Raw genomic sequence first — 18,450 nt, forward strand, 5'->3', positions numbered from 1 at the left:
GGGGAACGTACGTATAGTATGTTAGATAGAAGATGACATCTGAGAAAAAAAAAATAGATTATAGTTAGAATCGCTGAAAATAATAATAAAGAAATCGGTGTTTTGATGCTTACAGGAGTAAGTAACTACTTTGCTTCACTAGGGTTTCTCCTCCATGACGCAGACTAGCAGAGTTCGTCCCCTTCAAGGCTTCTGCAACTGTCTATTTTTCTCTGGCGGAATTAGTATAGACTTTATAGGTCGTAGATATTTTGGACTGGATTTTCAACAGAAGCCCATAATTTAGGCCCATATATTTTCTCTTGAACTAGAAAGCCCATATGGATGCTGCCGGCTGCCAGGCTCGGTTCACATGAGAGCCCATAGTTTAGGCTCATTTATAATATCCTAAACTAGAAAAGCCCACATGAATGCTGGGCAGGCCCGGTTCACATGAATTTGGCCCAGTTTGACTGTATATAGGAATCCAGCAAAATGGATGACAGATAATAATTAATTTCTATTTCAAAATATAATATATAATTAAAAATTTCCCAGCAACAAAAAAGGGTTTTAATACATATTTTTATAAAAAGATCCACGACTTTTGGTGCTAGTGGGAGACAAACAAGTTTAATACACAACATTTCCCCCTCAAACTCGAGTGGGTAATAAACAAACCAACTTGAGTTTGGAAACTAAAACATGAAAAAACTTCGGTGGATGAGCAGCTTTTGTGAAGATTTCAGCAATTTGTTGACGAGAGGAGACTGAGCCAAGACGAAGAACACCACTAACGATATATTGACGCACAAAATGACAATCGACTGCAACTTGTTTAGTGCGTTCATAAAAAACATCATGATGAGTAATCTTCATAGCACTCTGGTAATCGCAATGAATGACGGTTGCAGAGGACTGAGGAACACCCATGTCTTCCAACAACCAACGAAGCCACACTAGTTCAGATGCTGTATCAGCAAGAGCTCGATACTCTGACTCTGCACTAGAACGAGACCCAATAGTCTGTTTTTTACTACGCCAGGAGATGAGAGAGTCTCCTAAAAAGAAGCAATAACCTGTGATGGAACGTCCATCGGTGAGATCTCCGTCGGAAAATGCTCGTAGAGTTGGAGAGGACTTGGAAGAAAAATGAAGACCATAGAATAATGTGCCCTTAACATAGCGAAGTATATGGAGAACGACTGCAAAGTGAGTAGAGCGTGGAGCTGACATAAACCGGTTCACTAGATTAACAGCATAGGCAATATCGGGACGAGTGACAGTAAGATAGATTAAACTCCCAACCAGTCGTCGATAGAGAGTAGCATCAGGAAGTAACTCACCATCTGAAGAGGTAAGCCGCGTCTTAGGGTCAAGGGGAGTAGTTGTGGTTTTACTGTCTGTTATCCCTGCACGAGACAAGAGATCAAAAGCATATTTTGCTTGAGAGAGATAATAGCCAGTGTCATCAGATGAAATCTCAAGACCCAAGAAATGACTGAGGAGACCAAGATCCTTCATCTCAAAATATTGGCATAATGATTTCTTGATCTTAGAAATACCGTCAAGGTCATCACCAGTTATGATCATGTCATCCACATAAAGAAGAAGAAAGATAGTGCCAGAGTTTGTTCGGCGGATGAAAAGTGCCGGGTCATAGGAACTCGGAGAGAAGCCAAGTTTAGAAATACTAGTTTTGAATTTTCCAAACCATGCACAAGGTGCTACTTTCAAACCATATAGAGCTCGTCGCAGACGACAAACTTGATGTGGAGGATGAGCAAATCCGGGAGGTGGCTTCATATAAATTTCCTCTCGAAGATCCCCGCTAAGAAATGCATTCTTAACGTCCATTTGAAATGATTTCCATTTACGAATGGCAGCCACAGCCAACAAACTTCGTAAGGAGGTAAGTTGTCCAACCGGAGCAAAAATCTCTGGATAGTCAATACCATATTCTTGTGTATATCCACGAGCAATAAGACGTGCTTTATATCTCTGCACAGAGTCAGAAGAAGTTTTGATTTTAAAAACCCATTTACTATCAACCAATGTCTTTCCAAGAGGCAAATCCACCAAATCCCAAGTATGAGTTTTCTGTAGGGCCTGCAATTCATCAGTCATAGCTTGTTGCCAAAGAGGATTAGTACTAGCTTCCCAGTAAGAGGAAGGTTCATGTAAAGTGGCAATGATGGAAAAACAATGATAATCACGAAGATGAACAGGAAGTTCCCTGATACGAGTGGAGCGTCGTGAAGATCCATCACATGTAGAAGCTCCAGGGAAAGTAGACGTAGAGGCAAGGCCCTCATTTCCTGGAAATAGCTTAATGGTAAGATCTGACGCTGTAGAGAGTGCGGTATTTGGTTGGGATTTGGAGAGAACCCTTTTGATCAAATCTTCTAAATCACTAAGAGAAATTGTAGAATCAGATGGATTGCCTCTGAATTGATTCGATCGAATGGGACAATTCGATGGGATATGGCCCTTCTTGTGACAATAGCGACACTCAATATCTGGGCAGTTGGACAATAGATGACCATGTTTACCACAATACTTACAAAATTGTCGTCCTGATCTGCCGGAATGAGTGGCAAGAATTCCATCAGTATTCTGAGATTTGGAAGAACGAAGACGGGTCTCTTCCGAAAGTAGTTGAGAGACTGCAAACTCTAGTGTGGGTAAGGGAGTTCGCTGAAGTAGAGAGGCTCGCACTGGTTCAAAAACGTCACTGATTGCCATGAGAAACTGAATAAGTCGCAATTGATCACGATATTCAGCATATAGAGCAGCATCTGCAGGAAGTTTCCAAGTGGGTTCTGATGGTTGTAGTTGATACCAAATACACTGCATCTGAGAGAGAAAGTTATTAAGAGATTGTCCTGGCTCTTGTTTCATTTGTTGAAGAGTGCTGGTCAACTGATAACGATGAGAAAGCCCAGTAGTAGTAGTGTATCGTTGGGATAACAAGTCCATGGTTGGATAGTCCAGTGGTAGTAGAAATTGAACTGGAAGTAAGAGATTGTTTGCAGAGATGAGAGTCGGGCGTGGTGAGACTAGGTGGTGATAAGGAGATTATGCAGAAAAGGAAGCTGATTTGATACCATTGACAAGAAAGCTTGTTTGCAGAGAAAAGGAAGCTGGTTTGATTAGATGGGTGCTGGTCGTAAAGTGATGAATACGAACAGCTTAAAGATACACGACTTTTAATGCCAGTGGGAGACACAAGTTCTTTAATATTATTGAAAACCGTGAAGGAAAAATCCAGAGATGTGCCATATACATAATATTTAAGACAAAGGTGTCTAGTTTTTCTCTTGTCGATTGAAAAAAATGAAGGAAAGTAAGCATTTTTATGACGTTCAATGGTCAAGGAACTGCATGTTTGTTATTATTTTCATGTCAATGTCGAAGAAAAGCAATACATGAATACAAAGTTATGTATTTTCTCCCCTTTTTATTACTCCAAAAGAAAGAAGATGGCTTTGGAGATAATCTGAAATCACTTGGATTGTTTGTGGTTTATGGTAGATACTAGTTAATTGACCCCATTTTCTGCATTTCAAAACCATCAAGTTTACTGAGAGGAACCAACGGTCAGTTGTGTACTGCCCTCTGTTATTGTTCTGGCTACTGTAGTCTGTCATTGTTCTGTCACGTCTTGTTTTTCTGACCGTCGTAGGTCTGAGCTGTTTGTTTAGCTCTCTCTCTCTTTTTTTTTATCAATATAGCTTGTAACTCTGCTTCTTTCATTTCAATTAATGAAAATACTTTCCACAACGTCTCTTTAGTGGCGATTCCTCCTGGGCAAAATCACATGTACTTGGAATATTTTGAATTCAATACCTACCGGAAAATTTTTATGTATGCAAATTTATATATCGTCGTTTTCGATTAAAAAAAGATATTTGTATTATATTCGTTCTTTGATTTTTTCCCCATTATATGCGCATGGTCTAAATTGTAAAGTAGCTTCTCATTTGCACCGTTAAATACAAATCAAACAAGCTAAAATCTATATCAAAACTATAAACCAGTGGGAGAGTAATGGAGAGCTCCAATGGCAGAAAGCAAGAGTGGTGTCTATCAAGCTTGCTTTCTTGACAACCCTTTTTGTGATTGCATTTTTTGTGAGTCTATTGAGTTGAAAAGATGAGAAGTTTTGGTATATTAATATATTTTGAGTTTAATGTTGCTAATGGAAATCTTGTGTTTGGTAGGTGTGACGTTCTCAAGCAATATTCCAATGGCAGGAAGCAAGAGTTGTGATTCAGGAGGGAGGGAGAATTCTGTCATAACTCAGCTATAGATCAAAAAGTCTGCAATCAATTTGTAAAGTCACATTAGAGGTGGATTGTCAAGTTTGGACACCGGTGTGGTGTCGGTTGAAGAAGTTTCGACGGTCAAGTCAATCACTGGTGGGAGAAATGTTTTAGTAAGAGAAGTGAAAGGTCTATAGCGATGTATCAAGTAATTGAGAGATTAATGAGAAGGGGTTCTTCCATATTTATAGTGCCGTGGTATCCACACATGTTGACCCGTACGATCGGGCCTTGAGCTTTGATTGAGTCCAATGACTTAAGTTAGAGCTTCCTTAGCAGTATGAGTTTTAAGCCTTTGGGGTAATAATTGGGCTTCAATGAGCCTGCTGGCTTGGTTCTTTTGTGGGCATTCATGTAGACTGAAGTTTATATGGACAGATGGACTTCCTTGCGTAGGCGGCACAGGCTCTCGTGGGCCAAGGCTCAACACTCTCGTGGGTCTTTGCGAGCTTGGCTAAGACTCTCGTGGGTCTAGTTGTCAATTGTTTGGGCCTTGGGCCTATTGAGCTCCACTAAGACTCTTGTGGGTCTAGCATTGTCAATTGAGGCTCCCGTAGGCCTTGTGATACGGATTCCTATGGAAACAATTTTTGGCCCATACACTCGCGAGAGTGATAGATGTCAATGTATGATAGGACTCTCAAAATTAGAAATCCTTAACAGAAACCAAAACATATGATATGTGAGTTTCTGGTCCTCAGAATTATATTTTTGTGGACACAACTTTGACCTTTTCTATAGAAATAGGTGTTAAATAAAGTGGTGGTATGGTGCGGTATTATTGATGGGTGTTGGTTATTTTTAGTATGGGGTATAATTGTATTTTTGTATACCCATAGCCGGCTATAATATCATAGACTCCGTGAATGTAGACACTCTTGTCGACCACATAAAAGGTAAAACTCTCGTGTTCTTCCTCTTTTTCTCTGTTTTTGATTGCTCTATCTGTTTTGCTCTATTATCTGTGTCATCTGCAAAGGTTCTATTTCCAACAATAGGAGAGTTCACATCTTCTTGTTTTATTTTTTTTCAGAATTTCAACTTCATTGATGTTTTTACAAAGAGGAACAACAGTTGGAGAATCTGATATTGATGAAAAAATGGAAAATCAAGAAGAAAAAAACCAGTAATGGATAAGTAGGACAGTATGTGATCATGCTGCAGATGATGAATATGTACATGTTGCTTCTGATATACTTGGATGGTTATGGAGATTGGAGAAATGCATGCATCAAGGTACTGTGGCATATTCGCGGACTTTAGCAGAAGAATTCTTGCATATGGAAGTCGTGTCAGCACAAAAAAAGTTCAAAAAGAAGATTCTTTGTCTTCTGGTTATTACAGTTAAGATTCTAAGAATGCTGGCCTTTGATGTCTATGGAAAGGCACAGATACAATTTGTCAAAATCATCAATCCTCTCAACAAAATTAAGATGAATTCAATTGTCTGTGTTATTGATATGTTAATATTTTACACACTTTTATACACCCATTTGCACTTATTTTCGCCTCGATTTATGTCTCTAAGCATTGAAACTGCTTACATACTGTGTTTGTTTGATTTTTCCAAGTTCGAGGGGAGAAAGCAGTGAAAATGAGCTTAAAATGGGAAGAAGCATACTCGTTCGAGCGACAAGTTGCTGTCATGATCAGTTATTGAAGTAAAAATGCACTAACAAGCCTGAATTTTCCATTTTCCACTGCATGATTATGTCTTGTTCACTGTTTTTGTAGTTTCAGAATATATTTTCATGGTTTTTTTTTTCCTGTCATAACTTGATGTTTACATTACCATGAACACGGAACACCTTATGAGATGAGACCAGTGCTGATATAAAGTGGAGAAGGCGGTGGATAAACTCTTATCTATAACCAAATGTTGACATGTAAAAGAAAAAAGGCTGTGTAAGATTGAGTAGTATCAGTCACAATAATCTGCTAAGAACATTGAAGAGTTCACACAGTTCACGCTCTCGGACCTTCGATGAGTTGACATTCCATATTGAATCAACTGCAATGAAAAATATTCTGATTTCGAACATTATCTTCTGATCTCAACAGTGTATTATTATTCTGGTTCTCCCAAGATAGCCTAGCTCGAAGAAATCTCGTTCCGCTAGAACCAAGATTTGTTTAATCTGTGATGCTACTAGTCAGGACCGAAAGTTGGTTTTGTTCTGCTGATAGATTATGCATTTTTTTTTTTGATTCCTGCACTGTTAATTACTTAATGGTGTCGTACAGAAGCTCTACGTTGCTGATCATGAGCTTGGTTGATATGCAGGAGAAGCAAGTTGTTTTAGAGTCAATGTCAAGCAAATCATAGGGAGGCATTTTTCTTATCTGAAGGAATTTTTTTCTTTCTTTTTATCCTTCATTTTATAGCTTTTTTAGAATATTAATGGATAAAACAATTGATCCACCTCTCCCACTATAAATAAGAGCTGATGAAATCACAAAATCCACAAGCCTCAGCACTACTACTACTACTACAGCAAACAATCCTTGTATTAATCAGTCTGCAATCTGGTATTGTTTCGGTTTCAGAAGCAGTCAGGAACGTTCTTAGCGATTTTAAATGGATAGGGTAAGAGAATTGGCATCAATGAAGGCAGCAGTGATATTCACAAAGAGCTCATGTTGCATGAGCCACAGCATCAAGACATTGTTTTACGACCTTGGTGCAAGCCCCGCGATTCATGAGCTTGATCGCGAAGCTAGGGGGAAGGAAATGGAGCGCGCTCTACAATCGTTGGGGTGTAATCCCACAGTTCCAGCTGTGTTCATTGGTGGAAGATTTGTAGGATCAGCAAGAGATGTTATATCCCTTCATCTTGATGGGTCTTTGAAGCAGAAGCTCAAAGATGCCAATGCCATCTGGTTCTAGCAATATAGTGCTACTCTTGAACAAGGCCTCCTAATCAAGTTCTGCTTCAGACTTCAGTTTTTCTCTAGATTTTTAGTTTTATGAAAACGATGTTGTATTAAGGGATGTTTTTGTTTAAGTTCCCTTAATTCCCGTTTTCGGATATGAAAATCGACTATATTTACGCATGAAAAATTGCAGACAGAACTATAATGTGTGAAAAAATGTCATTCCAATGCTTTGTTTCAACAGGAATTATATCTTGTGGAGAGGAATGATTGATAAGGAATTTCCTGATGACTCTGTTTCACCTCTAATTGTGCAGAATCTTGTATAAATTATGAAAGAATTATTAAAATACAATCTGAATGTTAATAATACATTTCATTTTAATGGATATACTGTGAAAGCATCTCTATCCAGTACACACCTATAGAGATGGTTCTTCTGCTTTTAGCTTTGTGGATTCTTTCCTACCCAACCAGAGGTAAACATGGATTGACATGAATACTCAAAATCACATTTCAGAACAGACATCACTCCAAGATGTTAAACAACACTATCTGATAAAGCTTCCGAGGCATCACTTCATGTCGAGTAGCCAGTTGCGCTCCAACGGGAGAACTTATCGACGTACAGAAAACTCTCCCCTCTAACATGATAGTTCTGCATTTTAATTCCCAGGCTGTTCACCGGATACCTGCACGATTGATACAAGACGTAATCAATCTATCACTGTTGTGAGTAAACTTGTCTGGAACCAAGTGCTTATTACAGTAAGCCATGCTGCTTAGTTATCTAGCATAGAGGAGGCAAAGTATGATGCTGCAACTTTTTATGTCCCACTTGTATTCCTCCATATCTAAAAAGGCCAAGAACCTTTACAATCCTGCCTTTAATGCATGTGCACTTGCATATTAGCCCTTTATACATAGCCTACATATTCATTATAGTGACTAATAATGTTTATACCATATGTATGCATGGAGCTTCAAGTGCCAAAGTCTGAAAAGTCTGAGAGGAGGAATCTTGCAAGTTGGTGGGTGCAAATCGAAGAATTTCAGCCACCGAAAGCCATCTCATTCGCGATCTTTCCCTGCAAATGAGGATTCAAAGAAGGTGATTGTGAGAATCTGGTATAAATTGACTGGCAGGGCTTATATTGAATTACTTTTGTGTCCACAAGATTTGGAAAAGCAGAACACATGGTCAAAAGTATATGTTTGTCGTAAGAACAATCGTACCAGTCTAACCGTTCGATCACTGACTTCATTCTAACTATATTGATCAAGTGGTTATACTGCCTCATAGTTACTGAAATAGTATGAATTGAGTAACATGAGAGCAGAAAATTTATGTGCCAACAATTGTTCAGTCCAAGGCAATACAATAGTCTCTTTCTCTGAAAGCTACTTTATATCAATTTGAGAATCTAAGTAAAGCTGTCCATCTTTTGATTGTTCTTGTTCAAACTACAGACAACTCCACCCTCAACCGTCCCTATAAATACTCGATCGATGTTAGCTAAAAATATTCAAACCAACCTATAGATTCATACCTTGCCTCCCTAACCCACTTCCCCTTTACATTTTCTGCATCTCCATTGCATCGAATTCAACGTGAACTCGGTCTAGTGGTCTTAAACTTCCAAGTTACACATACTGAATCAGGAGAGTTTCAAGCATGGACAAGGTGAAAAGGGTGGCATCAGAGCATGGTGTAGTGATATTCAGTAAGAGCTCATGTTGTCTTTGCTATGCTGTCAAAGTTCTCTTCCAAGAACTCGGTGTCGACCCTTGGGTTCATGACATTGATCAGGACCCTGAAGGCAGGGAAATGGAAAAGGCACTGGTTAGGTTGGGATGCAGTGCAGCTGTTCCTGCTGTGTTCATCGGTGGAACGTTTATAGGATCAACCAATGAAGTCATGTCCCTCCACCTAAGTGGGACTCTCAATCAACTTCTGAGGCCATACCAGCAGAATTTGTCTTGAAATCTCAAATCCCACATACCAAGTTGGAAGAATAAAAAATATTTGGCTCAAGTATTAGTAATCTATAGTGCTTAAATTGTACTAATACAGTGTGTCTAGTCATTGTTGATCTGTCAAGCTTTTTTCTTAGCTATAGAAATGTTATCTGTTCACCTTTAAGCAATGAAATTAGCTTTATATGTACATTCTGCTTCCCTGCGTTTGATTAAGGTGTACTCTACTGTTTTCCTTACTGTCCTGCTAGCAGTTACTCCTTGTTGCAGCAAAACAAGCGTAATAACATCTGATATAGGTCTCGGAAGCAAAACGAGCACCAAACGTGTGCTCGTGGCATGAACGTTTCGTACCAAAATTATGTAAACAAAACTAACCTTCTCCAAAGCAAGAGAATGTAAGGGAAAAAACGAAGAAGCCATTGCTTTACAAACAAACCGTACGTCGCAGTAAAAAGCCTAAAAGATCAGAATGATAAAGTTCTCTGAGATCAGTCATTCATTCAAGTCAGCATCATAAGAACAGCAGAAGTTTACAAGATTCTGTGGGGGAAAGAAGAGTCAGAAAAACTGATAAATTCATTTCATGTGTCTTGGAAGGACCTGGCTATGGCAGAAAGTGGAAGAACAACAGATTCAGTGAAGGTTAAAGTTAAAGTTATGTGGTCTCAAAGCAACAAATGCAAAAGGTTATGAAGGAAAAATTCTGTCGACCTTTCTGTTGGATGCTCAGGACTTGATCTTGGATAAAGATAGGAATTACATTCCTTTGCTCTTTTTGAGTCTGCTATGGTAGCCAATAGCCATCTCTATTTACTAGTCATGTCAAGGGGATAAAAATCTTGTTGAATTCTCCGCAATCTTTACGGGCCCCTCTTGATTGAGAGGGGTCGGATCTTTACTTATAAACCACATCGGTGGCTTATACCTAATCAATATAGAATACAAGTCTTAACGATCTTTAACGAGGATAAAACTGTTTAGGCATAATTAGTGTTGGAGGAGCAAGAATCCTCATTTAAATTCCTTTTTTTTCCCCCTCTTCTCTGTTGCTTAGAACTGCATTTTGGTACTGAATCTTGGCTCACATTAAGTTGAATGATTAGAGCCTTTTCTTCTCATTGTCTTGCTAATGCACTGCATTATGTATGGGAATATATAGTTTGCTTGCTGGTTTGGTCTGCAGAATTTTGCACTTGCACCCACTAGTTTAATTATGACCCAACACAAGATTACATATAGTTAGTTCTTTGTTATAATTTGAAAAAATTGAGAGCGGTAAAAAAAAGTTAAGAAGTTGAAGAATGAACCGAAAAGGTTTAGTTCAATTCAATTCATTTGAGGTATTGTTTGATCTAGACCCAAGTTCCGCACGATTTTGTCTTTTAAAAGAACCCTCAAATGTTTGAAGTTGGGCTTCATCTTAGAAACCCAAAACCGACACGATTTTATTCTTTAAAATAATTCTCAAATGTTTGAAGTTGGGTTTCATCTTAGAAACCACATCACTTGGCTTTCACCAAGAATATCCTAAAGGCCGGACAGGTGACCTATTAATCTCTTGGCTATCAACATGGGCCTTGATGCTGCATAATCACTTGGGAAACTTTAGTCACACCCCTACATTTACTAAAGACACCCCGTCAATTGATTTTTACAAGGGATGGTCGACTTAAGTTGGGGTGTTTTTAGTAAACTTAAGGGTGTGACTAAAGTTACCCTAATCACTTTGCATAGTTGTGTCTTGAAGCCCATTAATCATATCACATATTGGGCCACCACTGGCCCAGGTAGAACAAGGGACAATTGTGATTCAAGCCCATTATTCGTTTAATCCCAAACGTAATATTCTTCTTTGTGACGTGGCTCGTTGTGATTGATCAATAATTTAATAGAGGCGGAAAAAATAAAAATAAAAAGAAATCAAGAAGGGTCCAACAAACCAAACGACGAAAAACTTGACAAAACGGCACACCATCAATAAACTATATAAAAGCGGGACTAACGAAAAAGCAACGACCCCTCCCTCCTCGCCCACTGAAAGAAACCACTTCGTCATTCTCTAATCTCCCGCTCAATCGTAGAATCCACATTCCGGTTATCAAACCCTAATCAACTATAGAGTTAGGGTTTCTGAGCTCTCATTTCATCGGTGTCTTCTTGATCAGGTATCATCCTGGAACTATCTTTTCCGTTTCTTTCCATTCACTTTCTTTCTTGGCAATCGGTTTTCTTTGCGCCAAAAATGAAAACTGTTGTTCAAGAATCAATCGAGTTTTTGTTTCTTGTTTTCTTTCGGTATGGATAATTTCAGATTAACGGTTTTCAGTTCGATTTGTGTCTTTATGAATCGCGAAGTTTATGGATCATTCGAGTAGAACGTGATTGTGTTAACTTCACTTGATTCTTCTGAGTTGTTGATTCTGAGAACAATGTGCGATTTTCTGTGTAGTTTTAAACTATTTGTGTGTTGCAGGAGCATTGGGGAGGGTATTTTCCAGTGAAGACGATAGGATCTTATGAATTGCTCACTTGATTCGAATGTTTCCCAAAGATTTGGTCCAGATGTTTTCACACCGTTCGAATTTTTGCACAGATTGACAGAGGTTAGTATGAAAACGATTGGATAAGCTATAAACTGTTCTCTATTGCGTCACTTACTTTCCCTGAGAAATTTTTGAAAGAACTTCATGATGTACGAAAAAACTACATAAGTTTCCTCTAGTTAATAGACCTTCAGTTGTCAAGAATCATGTTCTTGTGGTAAAAAGAAACCTTATTCTAGTAAGGTTTAGATTTGTGCTACTATTATTATTTTGATTTCACAAATAAAAGGGTGTTTTGTATGCCTGCTTAGTACGCTAACTATCAAATGGATTATTCTTCAGGTGAAAAGAGTGAGACTAAATTCTTGGAGTGGCACTCTACTCTTTAGCATATAATAATTGGTTCTGCAAGCTGGGTAAACAAGAAGAAGGATAATAATGGCTGAAGAAGATAAGAATTTCGAGCTTAAAGAAAAGGAGAATATTGACCTTGAAAAGGGGGATAGTGTCGAGCTTAGGTTCCTAACTATTGATGGCATTGAAGTAGGTCGTGGTAGTTATGCATCATCACTGACTGTTGAGGCTCTTAAGCAACAGCTCGTTCCTCTATGGCCTGAAGGTTTTTATATATCTCTAACCCTTATTTATTGCATTTATTCTGTTATGAAATGCTTGATAATTAAGATATTTTTTCTTTATATTTTTCCTTCTTGACTGCTTTGAGGATTGATTTTCTCTATATGCTGTGGTCTCTGCTCTGTTCTTACATGAATTACTAAGCATTTGCTGAATAACAGTTAGGTCACAATTTTATGCTGGCAGATTAAGGTTTTCTTGTATTTTCTCAGGCACACTAACTATTGATATTTGATCAATATGGTGAGTTGTTGTCAACTTCTGTGTAGGACATTGACATAGATGATCAAGTAAAGATATTATGACATTCTGGAATGTTTTGTTTATGTAAATAAAGTTTGAAATATCAGCAGAGAAACAGACGAATAACATTTGTGGTGTCAAGAGGATGTTTTAGGCTCAATAATTCTCGTTTAAACAGAACCAAGTACATTCATTCTGGTAAAAAGCATACATTATGTTAAAATCAATCCATATAACCGTTCTACTATCTAAAACTTGTTTCTAATTCTTGAAATTGATTATAACTCTATAGGAATTTGTGGAAAGTATGCAACTATATTTTAAGCTGGTGAATCAGCTGCCAAAAATTATATCAATGGTCATACTGCTCCCATGGACAAGTTATTATTCTTTTTGTTTTCTGTAGATTTGTTAGAGTAAAATGATGTAATCACTGTAGTCTTGTTTTCATTTGTTTTTCTCCATTATGCCTTCTCCTTGGCTTTTTTTGCTGAACTATAAAGCTCTTGTTTTTTTCTAACCATGAAAAAGAGATGAAAATGTAAATTTTGTTTTCTCAAGTGTAGGAGTATGAATATGTACGATTTTTGTATATTTGTTTATTCTGTATGCTTTCTGGGAAGTAATGGTGTTATACTGTCCATTGACAATTTTATGGAATTTTTTTCATTTACAGGCACAACGCGCACTCCGAATTCAGGAAGTGATTTGAACCTAGTATACAATGCCAAACGTATGGAGAATAACATGACGGTGGCCGATTGCATAAAAACTTGTGTGTACGTCCCTGAGAGGGTTATTACCATGCATGTGGCCGTACAGACTCCAGCAGCTGAAAAAGAGAGGGGTTGGTTCAGTTTCTCTTCCCTTATATCTGTCAAAAAATTTCTTTTGCTTTTCATTTTGCTTTTAAGTTGTACGTACAGTCCCTGATGGTTGATGAATTCTTAGAATAGTTCTCTCCGGCTTTGGCCCCCGTTCACCTCAATGAAAACATGCATTTGTAAATGAGGGGGCAAAAAATGTTTAAATTGTGCTTTAATTGCTAACCAAAATAAAATAGGAGAATTTGAATCCATAAGAAAATAAATGTTGAATGTAATATTATTGTGTAAAATAAGTTTGCATATACTCTTAACTTGTCCTGGATAACTTTCATTTACTCTATCTTTTTCCTTTTTATCCATAAGACGTAAATCAAATGCCACTAAAGAAGTTGTCAAGCCTTGAGCATATGATTTTTATTATCTATAAGACAACTTAAGGAACCAGAACCCCAAAAATTGGGTGAAATATACATGTACTTTAACAGGCCAGAACTTAATAGCCTTATTTTTGGTGTACTTAGTCTCTAGTATACTACACTCTTTGCGCTATGAAGTTTGGGGACAGTTACATATATGCCTTCCCCATAGTGGAAAGTAGAGAATGTTTAGTTAATTTGAACTCATGATGACACCTTCGCTATTGGCATGACTTAACTGATAAATGAAGAATAAGAAAACAAAAAAAGTAGCTTATTGAACTCTACACATGGTTTGCAGTTTCTGCAGTGACATGACTAAATCAGTATAATGTCCTTTATATCTAGGAGAGGCAAAATTAGTTCATTTTAGTATGGGGATATTTCTGGATACTTGTCACTGTATCAGTATTTGGCTATGAATTGTTTTGCCCTCTGATAGGAAGGATAGGTGTTTCCCATTGTTTCATCCAATTTTTTGTTCTTTTTGTGAACGTGGTTGAAGTTTTAGACACCTAAAATGTAATAATGAATTATCTCATGGAATTTTATGTCCTTTTTTTTTTTTTTTGGTCTCGGTAGCTAGTGTCTAATGTTTGTATATTATCCTATCTTCTGCAGATAAGAGGCAGGAGCCGAAGAGGCGGGAACAATGCGGTTGTAACATCGTCTAAATCTGTGTTGACATTTCTGAGGTTACAATAATATTAGTGGAATATCACAGTTGAATTGGCAAAGAAGTAACGAAGGGCTGCTGTTTTCGATATGTGAAGCAAACTCTCATGATACCTGACCAAAAAAACAATTTCCTAGTGTTGTAAACTTGTTTGTCTGCTCACTCTGGTGGAGCAAAACCATTTCACATTTCAATTTTTTTTTTCCTGCTCACTCTGGTGGAGCAAACCATTACACATGTAAATTCTTTTGTCTGCTCAATCTGGTGGAGCAAACCCTTACACATGTAAATTCTTTTGTTTGCTCACTCTGCTGGAGCAACCAACCATTACACATACAAACTCCTTATAGTACTCTTTTCTAATACCCTACTCCTTTATTCAAACATTCTCAATAGCCTGTATTCAAACATTCCATGATACTGAAGTATAATAATAATCTCACAGTAGAATAACAACTCCGTCCAGTAGATAAGGAGTATGCAAAAGCCAGTTTTCTTTACGGCTTTACCTGTAGATTTGCAGGACATCACCATCAGTATGGAGGTTAAACCAAGAGTTCCAATTCTGTGGTTTTGGAATTCCTTTCTATATTTTATTTATTCAAAATTTATATTTAAAAAAAAGATTTCCCAAATATACTAAAAATTAACGTTAAAATCTGCTTAAATCTTTATTTATTTGAATAATTCCTATTTAAGCATGTATATGTTGAGTTTCATAAACCATTAATCCTTTAATCCCAACCTTAGTGGTAATTTAGTCATTACAACGAAAGGATAGTATTCTTCTTCTTGACGTGGCTCGTTGTGATTGGAACAATAACTTAATAGAGGGAAAAAAACAATAGAAGAAATCAAGAAGAGTCCAACAAACAAAACGACGAGAACCTTAACAAAACGACACATGATCAACAAAGTATATAAATAGCGGGACAACGAAAAAGCAACGACCCCTTAAACCTCCTCAGTCCCTCCTCGTTCACTGAAAATACCACTTCGTCATTCTCTCATCTCCCGCTCAATCGTAGAATCCACATTGCGGTTTATCAAACCCTAATCAGCTACGGAGTTAGGATTTCTAAGCTCTCATCTCTTCGGTGATCGGTGCCTTCTTGATCAGGTATCATCCTGGAACTATCTTTTCCGTTTCTTTTCCATTCACTTTCTTTCTTAGCAATCGGTTTTCTTTGCGCGAAAAATGAACTTCCATTGCTATCCAAATTATTGTTCAAGAATCAATCGAGTTTGTGTTTCTTGTTTTCTTTCCGTATGGAGAATTTCAGTTAACAGTTTTCAGTTCGATTTTTGTCTTTATGAATCGCGACGTTTATGGATCATTCAAGTAGAACGTGACTGTGTTAACTTCGCTCGATTCTTCTGAGTTGCTGATTCTGAGAACAATGTGCGATTTTCTGTGTAGTTTTAAACTAGTTGTGTGTCGCAGGAGCATTGGTGAGGGTATTGTCCAGTGAAGACGATTGGATCTTATGAATTGCTCACTTGATTCGAATGTTTCCCAAAGACACCGTGCGAATTTTTGCACAGATTGACAGAGGTTAGTATGAGAACGATTGGATAAGCTATGAACTGTTCTCTATTGCGTCACTTACTTTTTCTGAGAAAATTTTCGGAAGAAACTTTCGATTCCCACCTGTCTTTGATTTTAAGCTTGCTTAAATTTGTTATGATTGTTTTGTTTTTTTTCATGCATGCATGACACTTGGGAAGAAAAAAAAAAAACTATTCAGTAAATTTTCACCTCCTTTTATACATTTATTTTTATAATAAGAGTATCCAAGGTTTTGAATCACTTGGTGATAGTTAGCATAATGGTGAATCTCCCTAAGTTCGGATTGTATGGACTCGAGAGTAATATCTTAGTAATCACTCGCTAGGTTTTTGTCTAATTTATCATGTCGTCTGGTGAATCTTTTTTAGTCCAAATTGTATGGACTTGAAAGGTCTTGAGTATGATTCTCACTGGGAGTAATATCTTTGTAATCACACATTAAGTTTTAATTGGCCTAACTTATCATGTCGTCAGGGTGGAAAACTTTTGTGCATGAGGGCTTGACGGTTCGACTTTAGGCCCATATCAAATATTCAAAGGATATTACTTTTCTAGCCGCGTGCTGGACTTTGGTCTAACTTATCATGTCATCAAGTGAAAAACTTTTGTGCGTGTGGGTTTGATGGTCCGAGTTTAGGCCTATATCAGATATTCAAAGAACAATACCTCTTTAGCCACGCATTGGGCTTTTGTCAACTTACCCTGTCGTCAAGTGAAAATTTTATTTGCGTACAAGCTTGAAGGCTTGAGTTTAGGCCTATATAAAATATTCAAAAGACAAACTTGTACAATATCATTCTCCATTTTAAAAAATATATCCGAAGTTTTGCACAATTGCACTTATATATATCTCTTGTTTTCCCTTAAATGTGTTGCCATCTATTAATTAGTGATTCCTTTCTTCCATTTTCTTTCTCAAATTTTCTGTAATCCTATCTGAACTTAGATTTCATCAAACACAATCAAACGACTTCTTCTTCTTCTTCTTCAGCAGCATGGAACAGAGTGAGGATATTACAACCAGATCAGGAAGAAAAGGAAACAGAAACAAGCGACCTAACCAAAATGCACACTTTAGGCACACTCCATCAAGCGACATGCCACGTCCATTACCATCTAGTCCTCCTTTCTCGGTGCCTAATGCCGCCAGGTGCAGTAACTGGGCAGTAGCGTTTTCTCAGTTGTTGTTACAGAATCATCAACCACCATTGAAGAGTTTGCAAGAAACTGAGATCGAGATGCTGTCTAATGAGTTTTACAGCAACTTGATGGGTTGGGAAAAGTTGTCTTAGTTGATATGTATGTTTGATTTGCTTCATCTTTCTTTGTTTTAAGACCAATCTAGCATCCCCTTATAGAGCAATAAACTTTTAATGTCTTGTGTTGTAAATACTAAATACAGCCCTTCTATTTAGCTTTTCTAAAAATTTTAATTCAATGCTCATACTGTGTGTGTATGTGTATATTTTGCCGATCGTTCCATATATGATATGGACGACGACACAATCTCCTCGAGTACCGTTTATGGGAGGAAGGGAGCGCACATCTTTTTTTTGGTTTCTTGATGTAGTTCACGCCTTTCCATAATCCTCTCCTTGGACTTCGGGTGACCAGCTAGAAAGGTATGTCGGCCGCCTTAGTTTTCTCTTATTTGCAGGTCGTTTTTCTTTGCAAGTCTTGACAATGATCTTTTCACATGTTCACCTACGAAAACTTTGTTACGACTTCTCCTTCCTCTAAATAATAAGGTTTAGTGAACTTCTCACGACGTCGTCGTGATCCGAACATTTCACCGAACTATTCAATCGGTAAGAGTGAATGTTTTGGCAGACCTATGTAGATATGTATCAAGGAAGGGAATATGCATGTATCCCTCATACTATTTTTTCTTCACTATGACATTTAAGGCAAATTTCATCACTAAATCCAATATGTAAAAAAGAGTTTGTTGAGTCAATTGTCCGTTACTTTCATTGAAAGGATTAGACATTTTGGAACTTAATGTAAACTAAATTCCACGTGTGTATTGTCGATAAATTTAATGCAAGAGCTTATTGATTTGTTAATTGTCGTTTACTCAATTTAAACCCTAAATTGAGTAAAAGACAATATCTATGTGATATTATACATTGTTAATATGTTGTGAGTTCGATTCCACTAGAAGTAATATTCTTGTAACTATATGTTATAATTTGACCCAATTTATTCAATCATCAGGTATAAAATTTTGAAAAATTTTTATGTACACAGGCATGATTGTCCCAATTTAGGTCAATATCGAATATTGAAAAGACAAGCTTGTATAGTGTGATAATTGGTTATAAGGAAAAAAATAGATATTTATAAAAGTAACATGCATATATAATATAAATATTAAAAAG

At 37.3% G+C, this 18,450-nt stretch overlaps 3 protein-coding genes across 3 annotated transcripts; all 3 read left to right on the plus strand.

Moving 5' to 3' along the window:
- Positions 1-6,647: 6,647 nt before the first annotated feature.
- Positions 6,648-7,467, plus strand: LOC119984710 (glutaredoxin-C11-like). The gene has a single exon (XM_038828788.1). It carries the CDS (start codon positions 6,883-6,885, stop codon positions 7,189-7,191), a length of 309 nt encoding a protein of 102 aa, XP_038684716.1. The 5' UTR covers positions 6,648-6,882; the 3' UTR covers positions 7,192-7,467.
- A 1,224-nt stretch (positions 7,468-8,691) lies between these two features.
- LOC119984699 (monothiol glutaredoxin-S9-like) lies at positions 8,692-9,345 on the plus strand. Its single transcript, XM_038828775.1, has one exon. It carries the CDS (start codon positions 8,854-8,856, stop codon positions 9,160-9,162), a length of 309 nt encoding a protein of 102 aa, XP_038684703.1. The 5' UTR covers positions 8,692-8,853; the 3' UTR covers positions 9,163-9,345.
- Positions 9,346-12,080: 2,735 nt separating this feature from the next.
- LOC119983586 (membrane-anchored ubiquitin-fold protein 6-like) lies at positions 12,081-14,818 on the plus strand. The gene is made up of 3 exons (XM_038827262.1): positions 12,081-12,320; positions 13,257-13,427; positions 14,445-14,818. Exons 1-3 carry the CDS (start codon positions 12,140-12,142, stop codon positions 14,495-14,497), a joined length of 405 nt encoding a protein of 134 aa, XP_038683190.1. The 5' UTR covers positions 12,081-12,139; the 3' UTR covers positions 14,498-14,818.
- The last annotated feature ends 3,632 nt before the right edge of the window (positions 14,819-18,450 follow it).

This window comes from Tripterygium wilfordii, chromosome 18 (genome assembly GCF_013401445.1).
Source record: "Tripterygium wilfordii isolate XIE 37 chromosome 18, ASM1340144v1, whole genome shotgun sequence".
NCBI lineage: Eukaryota > Viridiplantae > Streptophyta > Magnoliopsida > Celastrales > Celastraceae > Tripterygium > Tripterygium wilfordii.

Excerpts from the sequence above, each read along its gene's own strand:
- LOC119984699 (XM_038828775.1), top strand. The coding sequence starts at position 8,854 with ATGGACAAGGTGAAAAGGGTGGCATCAGAGCATGGTGTAGTGATATTC.
- LOC119984710 (XM_038828788.1), top strand. The coding sequence starts at position 6,883 with ATGGATAGGGTAAGAGAATTGGCATCAATGAAGGCAGCAGTGATATTC.
- LOC119983586 (XM_038827262.1), top strand. The coding sequence starts at position 12,140 with ATGGCTGAAGAAGATAAGAATTTCGAGCTTAAAGAAAAGGAGAATATT. Across the intron at positions 12,321-13,256 it reads CGTTCCTCTATGGCCTGAAG|GCACAACGCGCACTCCGAAT; the intron begins GTTTTTATATAT and ends TTTCATTTACAG. Across the intron at positions 13,428-14,444 it reads AGCAGCTGAAAAAGAGAGGG|ATAAGAGGCAGGAGCCGAAG; the intron begins GTTGGTTCAGTT and ends TATCTTCTGCAG.